Source organism: Dunckerocampus dactyliophorus, chromosome 9 (assembly GCF_027744805.1).
Source record: "Dunckerocampus dactyliophorus isolate RoL2022-P2 chromosome 9, RoL_Ddac_1.1, whole genome shotgun sequence".
Classification (NCBI taxonomy): domain Eukaryota; kingdom Metazoa; phylum Chordata; class Actinopteri; order Syngnathiformes; family Syngnathidae; genus Dunckerocampus; species Dunckerocampus dactyliophorus.
The window spans coordinates 31,638,565-31,651,381 of NC_072827.1; the positions used below are offsets into that span (position 1 = coordinate 31,638,565).

The 12,817-nt window shown below is 46.0% G+C and overlaps 1 protein-coding gene across 7 annotated transcripts in view; it reads left to right on the forward strand.

Annotated features, from left to right (window-relative positions):
* The window catches only part of xirp2b (xin actin binding repeat containing 2b), a 41,948-nt gene extending 30,943 nt beyond the window's left edge, over nt 1-11,005 (forward strand). For 6 of the 7 annotated variants that reach the window (XM_054786987.1, XM_054786991.1, XM_054786988.1 and 3 more), the window contains 3 exons: nt 105-8,841; nt 10,658-10,788; nt 10,858-11,005. In XM_054786987.1, the coding sequence (XP_054642962.1) occupies nt 105-8,841; nt 10,658-10,749 (8,829 nt within the window). In that variant the 3' untranslated portion in view covers nt 10,750-10,788; nt 10,858-11,005. Of the gene's footprint in view, nt 1-104; nt 8,842-10,657; nt 10,789-10,854 lie in introns of all 7 variants that reach the window. The other variant, XM_054786985.1, reaches the window with a different exon arrangement.
* Nucleotides 11,006-12,817: the final 1,812 nt, after the last annotated feature.

Consider the following 12,817-nt stretch of genomic DNA (forward strand, 5'->3'; position numbering starts at 1 on the left):
ATGTGAAGTTTTATGTGCAGGTATAAGTCATGATGTGGAATTATATTTTATGGGGATTTCAAGTTATTTACACACAAAAATCTGACTTTTGCTCTTTGAATAAGATTGGACGTGACATCAGTCGATCTAAGTGGTCCTCAAATGTAAGCCAGAGCAACACAGCGACTAACGAGGTGCACACGGTGGCGGCAGCAGAAGAAACAACGGAAGCCATGATGGATGAGCAGGACTTTCCACCACCACCACCACCAGCGATTGAGGATTCTGATTACCTTCCACCTCCGCCGCCAGATTTACTCCAAATGCCATCAGACAGTGAAAATAATCCAGTCGGCCATTACTCACCTGAGCCTCAAGGACCAGCAAACCCGTCAAAGAACCTTCTTAGCAGAGAAGCTTACTTAAAGCAAAAGAGCATGTCTGAGCTGAAACGTCTGTACAAGCACATCCACCCCGAGCTTCGGAAAAATATCGAAGAGGACTTCTACAACGAGTACAACGAGACTGTGAACAACCAGCGTGACGGCCAAGAGTACACGTACGAGGAGGACGCTGACGTCACCGATGAAGAATACGAATGGGAAGAGATTCTACCCGGTGATGTTCAGGCGAGGCGTTGGATTTTTGAAAATAAGCCACTTGATGCCATCAAGGATGAATCCCCAGATGAAGATGGCGACAACAAGAGAATTAGCGAAAAGGAGATGATTCTGGGAAAGGATGTGAGACGCACGGCGTGGATGTTTGAGACAAAGACCATGGATGAGCTGGGTCCACGTGACGCCAACTCCACAGAGTATAAGTTCAACAAATTTGACAAAGGAGACGTGCGTGCTGCAGCGTGGTTGTTCGAAACCCAAACCATGGACAGTCTAAATAAAATGCACAAGGAGGAGGAGCTAACGAAAGAGATCATTTTTACAGGAGAGGATGGAAACGCCACCATTTACATGGTTGACAATAAGCACATGGGAAAGCTCGGGCACACGGAGACCATCGACGAGAGCCACCTGCTGAGCTTGAGAACTGTGTTGGAAGAAATCAACGACGAGGTGAAAACTATCACGAGCACATTTGACACTCAGTTTAAGTGCATCATCATGGGACAGTCCAGTCAGATGCTGGAGATTATATCCGTGCGCAAAATTGAAACCGAACTGGAGAGCTCCATCGCGTCCCGTTGGCTTTTTGATACCCAACCTCTCAATGTGGACGACCCTCCTTCCTTGCTGAAGCTGGTGTGTAGTCTCTCCATGGAAGACAGCAACAAAGGGGACTGGGGCCGATGGCTGTTTGAAATAAAGACCTTGAATTCCCTCGACGAGCTGGAAAGTTCAAACACAGAGAAGGAGATAGTCGGGGCAGACGTGCGCAAACACTGCTTAGTGTTTGAAACCCAACCCATGGATTCTCTCAAGGATGATTCCAATGCCAAACCTCAGTCTGTTGAAGACATCATCGGGGGCAACGTTAGATCGGCCAGGAACTTCTTTGAAAGCAGCCCTCAAACTGAGAGGAAGAACCGCCCTGAAGTGGGAAAACTTCAAGAGACGTTGGTGAACGGAGAAATGAAAGGTGATGTGAGGCACCAGAAGTGGCGCTTCGAGAGTCAGCCTTTAGAGCACATCCGAGACGAGAGGAAAGAGGTGACTCGCACGGTCAACATTGAGGAGGACCTCACGCAGGAAGACGGCATACGTTGCAGAGCAGACGTTTGTAAAAACCGCTGGGTGTTTGAGACTCAGCCGATGGACACGTTAAAAGATGACTCTAACAGCCTCCCCCTGACCAAGGAGGAAATCATTGCGGGAAACGTGAAGTTAGCCAGGCATTACTTTGAGACGATCCCGACCGAGGAGCCCAAGGAGCTCGCAGAGGTGGGCAAGCTGAAAAGGAGAGATGAAATGGAGGAGGAGAGGGGAGATGTTCGACACCAAAAATGGAGATTTGAAAGCCAACCTTTGGAGCAGATTCGAGACGACAAGAAGGAGGTCATCCGAACAATCGATTTGGAAGAAATTGACAAAGTGGACGTGTCAAACTACACACAAATGTTTGAGAGCACAGATTTTAACCGACGGGATGAGTCTCAAAGGATCCTTGTGGAGGGCGTCACAAGCGGCTCGGTGCGCTCTAACAAAAACCTGTTTGAGTCGGGGCTCCTGTATGCCATGCAAGACAGCTCGGGACATTGCCACCAGGTGAAAACCGTGCGTCACGAAGAGGTGGTGAGCGGAGATGTTACAACATATAAATGGATGTTTGAAACGCGGCCAATCGACCAATTTGATGAAAGCATTGACAAATACCAAATCATTAAGGGTATATCCAAACAGGAAATAGAATCTGGAGACGTTAAAACTGCCAAGTGGCTCTTTGAAACCCAGCCTCTTGATTCCATTAAGTACTTCAGCAACATTGAGGACGAGGAAATGGAAAGTAAAGGTCAAGATGTGATGAAGGGAGACGTAAAATCCTGCAAGTGGCTGTTTGAGACCCAACCGATGGACGTCCTGTATGAAAAGGTGGACATAAAGAGTGAAAATCAATGTGAAGAAATTCCAAAGGGAGATGTTAAAACATGTACGTGGCTTTTTGAGACACAAGCGCTTGATAGCATACGTGACGAGACAGAGACCACACTGAAAACATGCACTGTCAATCAAGAGGACATTCGGGGGAAAGACGTGAGAACAGCGTGTTTTCTTTTCGAGACGGAGAAACTGGAGAATCTCTCTGGGAAGGATACAAGCGCTTTTAAGCGCATCACCGAGATTGACATCGCTACTAGAAATGTGTCAAGAAAGAAGTACATTTTTGAACACAACACATCCGATATCATCACATCGACTTCTGAGGAAGAGATGCAACATCTCAAGAGAGTGCAGACTGAGGATATACAGAAAGGGAACGTCCTGACCTGCAGATGGCTCTTTGAAAACCAATCCATAGACGGCATACACGAGGGCCAAGAGGAATCGGCGAGGGGCTGCACTGTAACGGATGTACACGGAGGGGACGTAGAGAAGGGCCGCTTCATCTTTGAGACCTTCTCCTTGGATAAAATCAAGGACGCAGCCTCTGAAACTGAGCTGTCCACAACGCAGATTGTTTGCGGTGACGAAGAGAAGGGGGACGTGAGAAATTACACCATGATGTTTGAAACCCAACCTCTTTACGCCATCCAGGACAAGGACGGCTATTACCATGAGGTCACCACTGTCACCAGCGAAGAGGTGACACGAGGCGATGTGGTGGGAAGACAGTGGTTGTTTGAAACCAAACCCCTTGACGCCATCAAGGACTCGGACGAGGTTTATGTCATAAAATCTGTCACACAGCAGGACGAGCAAAAAGGAGATGTGACCTCAGCAAAGTGGAGGTTTGAGACCCAACCTCTTGACAGGATTTGTGAAGATGGTAAGCTGCTGATGAAGACCGTGGAGGACATTCAAGGTGGAAATGTTAAAATGAATAAAGATCGTTTTGAGTCAGACGCCGCGTGCCAGGAGTCTGTCAGAACAGTCGACGTCAGCGAGATACAAAAGGGTGACGTCAGGACAGCCAGGTGGAGATTTGAAACCCAGTCCATTGACAAAATCAGAAGCTTGAGCTCAGAAAACCTGATCGAGAGCGTTAAAAAGGACGAGGTGGCGAAGGGAGACGTGAAACATTCCGTTTGGCTCTTTGAGAAAAATCCTCTCGACCACATCAAGGAGGTAGACGAGGACGAGGAGACGTACGTCGCTCAAGAGGAAATTCTCAAAGCAGATGTAAAGTCAACAACGTGGCTCTTTGAAACGACGCCTTTTGATGACTTTAACGAGACGAGAACAGAGAAGACAGAAATTCTGGGCAAGAGCGTCAAGGGAACGCTTGAGGAGCTTTACAGTCAGAAAATGGTGACATCCAAAGGAATACTGATTGAATCTGATGAAATTGGAGACGTTAGGATGGCAAAATATCATCTTATGAATCAGCAAAGTCCTGAGATTCAGCGAGAGGAAGTCATCAGAGGGGATTTGCAGACTATCATGATGAACCTACTAAACAGACAGGAAAAACAGAAGCGACAGGTGGTCATCGAGTCAGAAGAGAAGGGTCATATCAGTACCACAGTGCGGCAGCTATTCAACCAAGGGAGGACTAAAAGTATTGAAAAGGAAGAAATTATACGAGGGGACATCCAGGAAGCCATAGATAAGCTTTTTGGTGAAAGTAGCTCAGCCAAACATGGAATGCTCATTCAGGAGGACGAGAAAGGAGACGTTCGGATGACCATATATTCCCTTCTAAACAAACAAGACTGTGTTCATGTTGAAAAAGAAGGTGTTGTAAGAGGGGACATAAAGAGCACTCTGCAAAGACTCTCCAGCCAGGATCAGCCCGACCTGACCAAGAAGATAACGATAGATGACACAGAGAAGGGAAATGTTCATTTTTATTCCACATGTATCGAATCTGGGGCCCTCAGTTATCTAAAACAGCTCCATTTAGAACCCGATGAAGAGCCAACCGACACGGTTGAGAAAGAAAAGATCATCGGAGGTGATATCGAGGCCACCAAAGTCATCCTCAGTCGCAACCCAACTCAAGTTGAGCGCACGGTGGATGATGTCATACCTGGCGACGTTCATAACACGGTGAAAGTTTTCATGACGGAACCCGTCTTGTCATCGGAGAGTCACCAAAAAGAGGAGATTGTCAAAGGGAATTTGAAAGCTGCTTTGACTTCCTTGTCTGAGTCAGTGAACCAGACTGTTGTTGTAGAGAAAGAGGAGGTGGTGAAAGGCAACATTCCCAAAACTCTGCGATGCCTGGAGAGGGCGCAAAATCGTCACAAGGAAATGGACAAGCCGGATATCATCCCTGGAAACATCAAAGGAGCTCTGAGATCTCTTGAGAAATCCACAACTTCGAGGGTGGAAGCTGCCGTTGAGGATCTCGTTCCTGGAGATGTCAAGGCCACGCTGAGATGTCTCGAGCTAGCCAAGCAGTCGGTGCGGGAAGTGGAAAAGGAAGAAATCGTGAGGGGAGATATTCACACAGCCATACAATGCCTAAACGATGCTTCCGCTGAAAAGAGAGTGTGCCAGCAGGAGATAGATGTTCAGGGGGACGTCAAAGGAACAATTCAGCTCCTAATGGAGCCTACATCCTCTCCTAAAATGCAAAGGAGCTGGAGCATGGAAGAGCTGAAAGGTGGTGTCAAGATGTCAATCAAGTCTTTATACGAGACGCACGAGCAAGCTGAGGTAGAAAAAGAGGAAGTGGTAAAGGGTGATGTGAAAGGCACCATCAAGTCACTCCTGGAAACGGCACAGCGTGAAACTCCCAAAGTGAGACACGGTGCCTACAGAAGAATCCGAGTGAAGCAGAGGCCTCCCGTGAAGAATTTGAATGCTGAAGCACAGAGGAACGCGCAGAAAATAAAAACTGCCGTTTCGGCTGCGAGTCAGTCTGTCACCAATGAAACTGAAAGCGTGCAATCAAAGTCTTGTACAGTGGAGCGGAGCACCAAGCTAGCAAAAACCGTAGTGGAGCACAAAACAATCAAACAAAATCACGGCATTAAAACATTAAAAACAGACTTCTGCAATCTGAAGCCAAAAGGAATGATACGATTAAATAAAACCAAAGTAGAAACCAAACTTCACACCCTGAAAGCACCAACGTCAGAGCCCGATCTGCCTCTTCCTCCTCCTCCACCAGTGCTCGACATCGACCTTCCCCCTCCTCCAATGCCTCCGCCACCCTCTGTGGACTCTGACATTGATCACCTTCCTCCTCCACCCCCACCACTTACCAATGAGGAGGACTTCCTCCCACCGCCTCCGCCTCAGCAAGAACTGGGAAGACTTCCAGCACAGGCGGTTCAGGTCTCACCGGCGGAGGCCAAAAAGATGACAGTCAAGAAAGTGAAAGCTCCAACTTTGTGCCCCGTCCCCAAGCTCGAGTTGAAAGTGGAATCCTACCATGAAGCAGGAGTGACCAAGTCCATGACGACCACAAGGACATCGAAAACATCTGAAGTCCCTCCACCACCGGCAAGGAAAGTTTGCATCCCTCCTATAAAAGTCACTCCTCCTCCTTCCCCTCCTCCTCAAATGAGAGGGAAAGCCAGTAAATTTAACACCCCGTTAATAAAAGCAGAGGAAAAGTACCGCAAGCTGAAAGAGGACAGCACTCCTCCAAGCACTCCAACTCCTCCTTACGTAAATGACGCCCTTACCGCGTCTCTTCAGATCATTGCTGCTGAGGACGGAAAGCAGACAGTAGAACAGAGCTCAGACTCCTCCACATCCAAGCAGGGCAACGTCACCTCCATTCAGCAAAGGATCCTCACAGGCTCCAACACAGTATCATCTGCCAAGCAGGAAATGGTCTCTAATGAGACCTCCAATGTCGTCTCTATTCAAAAGGCCTCCTCCGTGACTTCCACCAGACAAAAGACTCTCAAAACCGTCTCGGTTTCCTCCAAACTGTCAACTCGGGCTGTCGTTGCCGAGCAAGTTCACACTGCAGTCGCTGGGTTAGCAAAAACAGAAAAAGAAACAGCTGACGAGAAAAAACGCGTGAAAAGTCTGACAGTGAAGACATCTGAGAAATCTGAAAGGAAGAAGGACGACGCTGTTGAAAAAGTCACACCCGAAACACCTGAGCAGAATTTAAAGAAATCCCAAACGGAGACTGAGACAAAAAAAGAAACATCAGAGAAAGCAGCTAAAGTGAGTGACCCTGATAATAAAAGCACAAGTGGAGAAAAGGTCTCTGATGCAGTGAAGACGACAGAAAAGACAGAAGCTACGGTCACAATTAAAACTGGCACAGCAAACCAAAAGGTGGGAAAGCGTAACAACCATGAAACACAGCCTGATGTGAAGATGGCAGAAGAGAAGGAGGTGGAAGAGAAGCTTCCGGCAATCAATGAGTCAACAAAGATCAAAGCAGAGTTAAAGCAGGAGATAAAGACCTTAAATGTCATTGACAGCCAGCCAGAAGCTTCAACACCAACAAAGAAGAAAAAGAAATCCAAAAAGTCTAAAGGGGGGGCACAATCAGGTCAAAGTAAAGACGCTGGCGCGGAATCAAAGGCGGCCATGACGGAAAGAACTAATCAAACACTTCAAGCCGTTGTTGTTTCAGAAGAGCACGTTGAAGTCAAGAAGGAAGAACAACAAAAGGCTCCTCAAAATCAACTTGAGGGATCACGAAAGAAGAAAGCGGTGACAGTCGTTCAACGGGAAAGTCGAGCGGACCCAATTAAAACGGCGCTTGAGTTGCAGCAAAACGAAAAAGTAAAATCAACATCAAAAGTGGAAGTGCCAGGCTTCATTTCTCACATGGCAGGCATCCAAGCACTTTCCAAAACTGTGCTTGGGGGGTCTGCTGCGGAAGAAACAACTCAAAAAGTTGATACGAAGGAGAAGCGTGGATGTGAGATTGTTGAAGAGTCGGCTACGGGTACCAGAATATCCAAGATCAGCATCGGTTCTACCAAAGTCCAGAACCAAACAAAGACCTCGCATGAGAGCAGGAAAGGGGAAACAATTCAAGTCAAGTCTGCTGATCTTCGAGCTCCCTCGCCGTCACTGAGGACACGGCCTCCCTCGCCGACATTCATCACCATCGAGTCAATCCGAAGGACAGATTCGCCCCAGAGAGTCACCCCATCGCCTACGTTGCTGCACAGGCCAGCCACGCCTCCCACGCCACCGCCGCGCCGCTGCGAAACCCCCATGGCACGCCTCACCAGAATCACACCCTCGCCCACCTTTGACAAAGCCGAGAACTTGGAGAGGCTCAAAGACACGACGGCCAAGCTCTTACGTGGCGTCACCCCGCCTCCGCTCATTTCTCCACAACTGATCTCTGAGAAGAAATCGGAAATCGTGGAAACACCCGCGACATTCCATCAGCAGATCAAACCTGCCACCTGCAGCCCAGAGGAGGCGCCCGGCAAGAATTTATTAGAGGAACCTGCAAAGACAGAAAAGGATGCCTCTGAAGATCCAGAGGCTTTGAATGCAAATGACCCCCAAAGTAGCTCTGAGATCCAGCGTGTGCCTGAAGACACCTCTGAGCCATCATCTGCTTCAGTGAAAGAAATGAAAGAGTTCTTTCAGGAGGCCCAGAAAGCTGAAATGAATAAAACCTACACACGCAAGGAACCCATTGCTATTCCTGAACGACTTGGCCCGGACCTGGAGCAAAGCCTGGAGGAACGTTCCATTATCATCCCACTTCCCAGTGAAGCGAAGGAAGACATCTCCGATCAGGGCGTTCCCACTTTCGATATCCAGGCAGTCATGGATGTTTTTGAAATGAATGAGCAAAGTTTCTCTTTGGTTGAAGAGCAGCGGGATCAGGAGGAGCCCATGTCAAGCTGGGAAGAAGCAACAGCCAACACATCAAAGCGGCAAAGCCCTCCAGAGATGCAGGGGGGCTTAGAGCAGAGCGCCGCCCCGCCTCCTCAGGAAAATGTGCGAGAAATCAAACCTGCAGATCCAACAGCACTTTCTGAGAGCAAATCAATCACAGAGCATTTCTCAAAGGTTGACGAATTTGGGAGCAAAGTCACGACGACACGTGTCAGTCCGCAGTATGGCGGCACGTCGACACACCCGCCGCCGCCTTTCTCCTACGCCGACGCCGTGAAAAGGAAAGCGGTGGCGGCCAGGAGAACACAAACGTACGACCAAGAGGCCACAGAGAACTTGCTGAAAAACTTTCACCAAACGTGGAAAGAGAGCGAGACGGTCTTCGAGAGTCTCGGCTACGCCATGTCGGAGGAGATGACGTCACAGGTTGTGTCGCGTCATCAGACGAGCGCCGTCTCCGGTAAAGAACCACCAAGCATGAGCAACACCATGTGCTTGTGCTGCACATTGGCATGTTTACACCCTTTTTTTGGGGGGGGGGTGAGTGTAACAAATGCCAGCTGGTGTGCGGTCGTGTGTTCCGGAAACTTCACTTCCTGCACCTTAAAGGAAAAGAGACCTTTTTAAAAAATATTTGCCCATCATCCACGATCCTTATGTGAGACTTGAACACACGTCTTTCTCTTTTCTGTACATTCTAAAGTAGATGTTAGCATGCTAACAGCTATCATGTTAGCATTGCTGGCATGTTAAAATTTGCATATTGTTTTTTTTTTTGCTCTTTTCAGAGTTCTAAACTTACATATGCAGTATTTTAATATTCGATGCTAGCACGGTAACACCGAGCATGTTAGCATTACTAACATGCTAAAATTAGCATATTAGATCTTTTTGGTATTTTCAAAGCTTTTAAAGCTTACATATACAGTGTTTTCATGTTCAGTGCTAGCATGCTAATAGCAAGCATGTCAGCATTACTAGCATTGTTACTTTTTTTGCTATTTTCAAAAGTATAAACTTACATAGATGGTGGTTTTGTGTTCGGTGTTAGCATTGCTAGTATGCTAACTTTAGAAGGCACAGAAAAGAGAAAGATGTGCGTTTGTGTTTCACATAAGGATTGTGGCAAAATTGAAAAAAATGCACTTTTCCTTCAAGAGCTGTGCTGGACAATGAAATGACAACCCAGGGCTTTTAGCCTATTGGCTAGCGCTTCTCGGCTTAACCCTCATTCGGAGGGGATGTGTGGTTGCTGGTTCAAACCCTGGCATGTGTGCAGGGATGGGCTGCACGTATGACTACAGTTACACAACCACGGGTGTCCAAAGTGCGGCCCACGGCTGTTTTTTGGCCTGCATCAAATGAAATATAACAAAATATAAAAAGAAAAATGTTTAAAAATAGCAAAAATTAAAAATCAGAAGTAATTAAAAAAAAAAAAAGTTAAAATATGAAGTGAAAAAAGTTGAAATCCAACTAGAAAAAGTCTTTTAATTTTATGAGAATAACATTGTAATATTATGAGGAAAAGTAACGTCATTTTAGTCGTATTAAAGAAAAAAGTTTTCTTAAAGTGATTATATTATGAGAAACAAATAAAACAAAATTAAGTTGTCATTTTTGGAAAATTAGGGGAAAAAGTTACGTTATGGGAATCAGGTCAAAAAGGGATGGGAATAAAGTCATAATATTGAAGATATTATTTTTTTCCCAACTATTTCTACTTTTTTCTTGTAAATTTTCTTCTCGTAATTTTATGACTTCATTCCCATAATATTCTTCTTTTCCTCCAACCTAAATTTTCTTTTTTTATTCAATATTTCAACTCTACGCTTCTAAAATGATGTCATTTTTCCTCATCATATCACAAGTTTACTCTGGTAAAATTGCAACTTTTATTCTCCTTAAAATGCGTCTTTTTCTTCTCTTCATATTTTGACTTTATTCTTGTGAAATTATGGCCATTTTTTTTCCATTTCTGCTTGTTTTTATTAAACTTTCCAACGAGTGTAACTTTCTTCTTGTAATATGATGACTTTATTCTCCTAATATTCTAACTTTAATATGAAGTCATGTTAAAAATGATTAGAAATGAATACAAAACAGAATAGTTCATTTTCTAGAGGGGATAGTCTTGCTTTTGTGTCATAATGCCTTGAATGCATTTTGCGTGCGTTGTGTGGATCCTAGAACATGCCGGGTTTGCTAAGCCTGTGCAATTTTTTAATCTCTCATTTGAGCAATTTATGATTTTTTTCACTTTATTCCCCTGACAGGCTCGAGTGCCGAGGTCGGAGCTGTGCACGGTGTGTCGACGGAGGGTTTACCCGATGGATGGGTGGGTCGTGGACAGAAAGAAGTACCATAAGTCCTGTTTCTTCTGTGAGCACTGCAAAACCAAGTTAAGGTAAATAAAGGTGGCGTTCATCAAAATACACATTTCACCAACACAACACTCTTTTTTTTTCGCTAGCAGCCTGGGAAATTACGTCTCTCTCCACGGACGCTTCTTCTGTCTGCACCACTACAAACAACTCCTCAAGTCCAAAGGGATGTACCATAATGGACTGGAGCAGAAAGCCCCCACAGGAATTGGGGGATCCGTCCTTGCGGAGCAGAAAGTGGAATGGAGATATTCAAAAAGCAGCTTAAGCTGGGCTGACAGGGATAACGCACACGCTGGTGGAAGGCAAACCACAAAAGCATTTGATGAGAGCAAAGCACAGGCTAGCAAGATATCAGTGGTTTGGCCCCCACAGGCCCGTTCCCCAAAGAAAAGCTTTCAAGTGGAGGAAGACATTCACCTTGCTAAACCACTCTGGCCCCCGCAAGACAATTCCCCCAAACAGCAGCGTAGGGAGGATGTTCCTTAAACAAGCAGATGTTGAACTGAGGAGGAAAAGATTGGATGAGGTGGAGTTTGAAGGATGAAACGTACGTGAAGAAAGGATGCGTAGCTGCCATGTTGGATTCTACATCACCAGCAAAAGAGAGCAAGTGTGGGACAAAAACTTCTTTTATTTATTTTACTGTCAAGCACTCAAATGTATTCACTGATTGGCCAAAAATGACAAGACAACATTTCCTTGTCAAAGTCAGGGCGCACGATGATTATCTGGCCAATAGGATAAATCCGATTTGTTAACCAATCATTTAAAAAAATGCTCCAATGAGGCTTTTTTCTCCTGCCTGTGACGTTAAAATCATGTGATTCATCAGCTTTGCTGAAATGTGTTCTATGTTGTTTGGAATGATCTTCTACATTGTTCAAGTTTTGGCGAAGCTCTGCCGGAGGTGAGCGTTGAAGACTCGACGAACGGGAGACTCTCCCGGACGTTCCCAGCACACCCTCACTACATGTGTGGGTCTCACAGGTGTGTCCGGCATCCCCCCCGCCATCTAATCCAAGTCATCACCAGGTGGTGATCAGTTGACAGCTCAGCCCTTCTCTTCACCCGTCAGGTCTGATGATGCGACTACAAAGTCCATCATAGCCCTGCGGCCTAGGGTGTCCTGGTGCCAAGTGCACTTGTGGACGTCCTTGTGTTGGACATGGTGTTTGTGATGGACATCCTTGTGTTGGACATGGTGTTTGTGATGGACAAACTGTGGTTTGCACTGAAGTCCAATCACATCACACCGACGGGTTCAGATCGGGGAGGTCATTCCTCCCAATCACGCCCCTCCATGTCACACTGTCATTGCCCACATGGGCGTTGAGTCTCCCAGTAGAACGACGGAGTCACCAGTTGGGGTGCTCTCCATCACCCCTCTGATGGACTCCAAGAAGGCTGGGAACTCTGAACTCTTAATCTGTTCTGTGGCAACTCTGACGTCCTTCTTCTTGTCTTTTTTTTTTCCTGTGTACCACCACAGGAATAGCATCCTTTTTCAAAATGCGTTTATAGCATACTTTCAAGTTGGCCTGTGACGATAATCAGTGAATCGATTAATCAAACAATAAAAAAAAAAGGACGTGTGCATGCATTTGTTTTGTATTCCTCGTCTCTCTTTCAGGCTGGATGACAAACATTTTGTCGATAGCATTGATTATCGACGATAATTTGTAGCACAATTCTTGACCAACAAAATGTGTTATCGTGACAGGCCTACTTTCAAGCCAAATGCGTCTTGTTAAGGTGTTCCTTCATAGCAGTCATCAGTGAAATGATCACTGCAAAGAACAGACCTCGAGGTGGGCGTCCATCTGTCTCTCGTTCTCTGCACTTGCTTCGTCCATTGTTGTCTTAAAGCTTCCTCTTTTGGAAAAGAAAACAAACTTACAATATAACTGGGATTCTGTAAACATCCAGCAGCAACACAACATTTTGGCATGACTACTATTTTGATGAAAAATAGACTGAACCAAGTCCACTATCTGCCTGGAGAAGCGTTTGTTTACTCTGCTTTAGCTGAGCTGTGTCACCCTGATGATG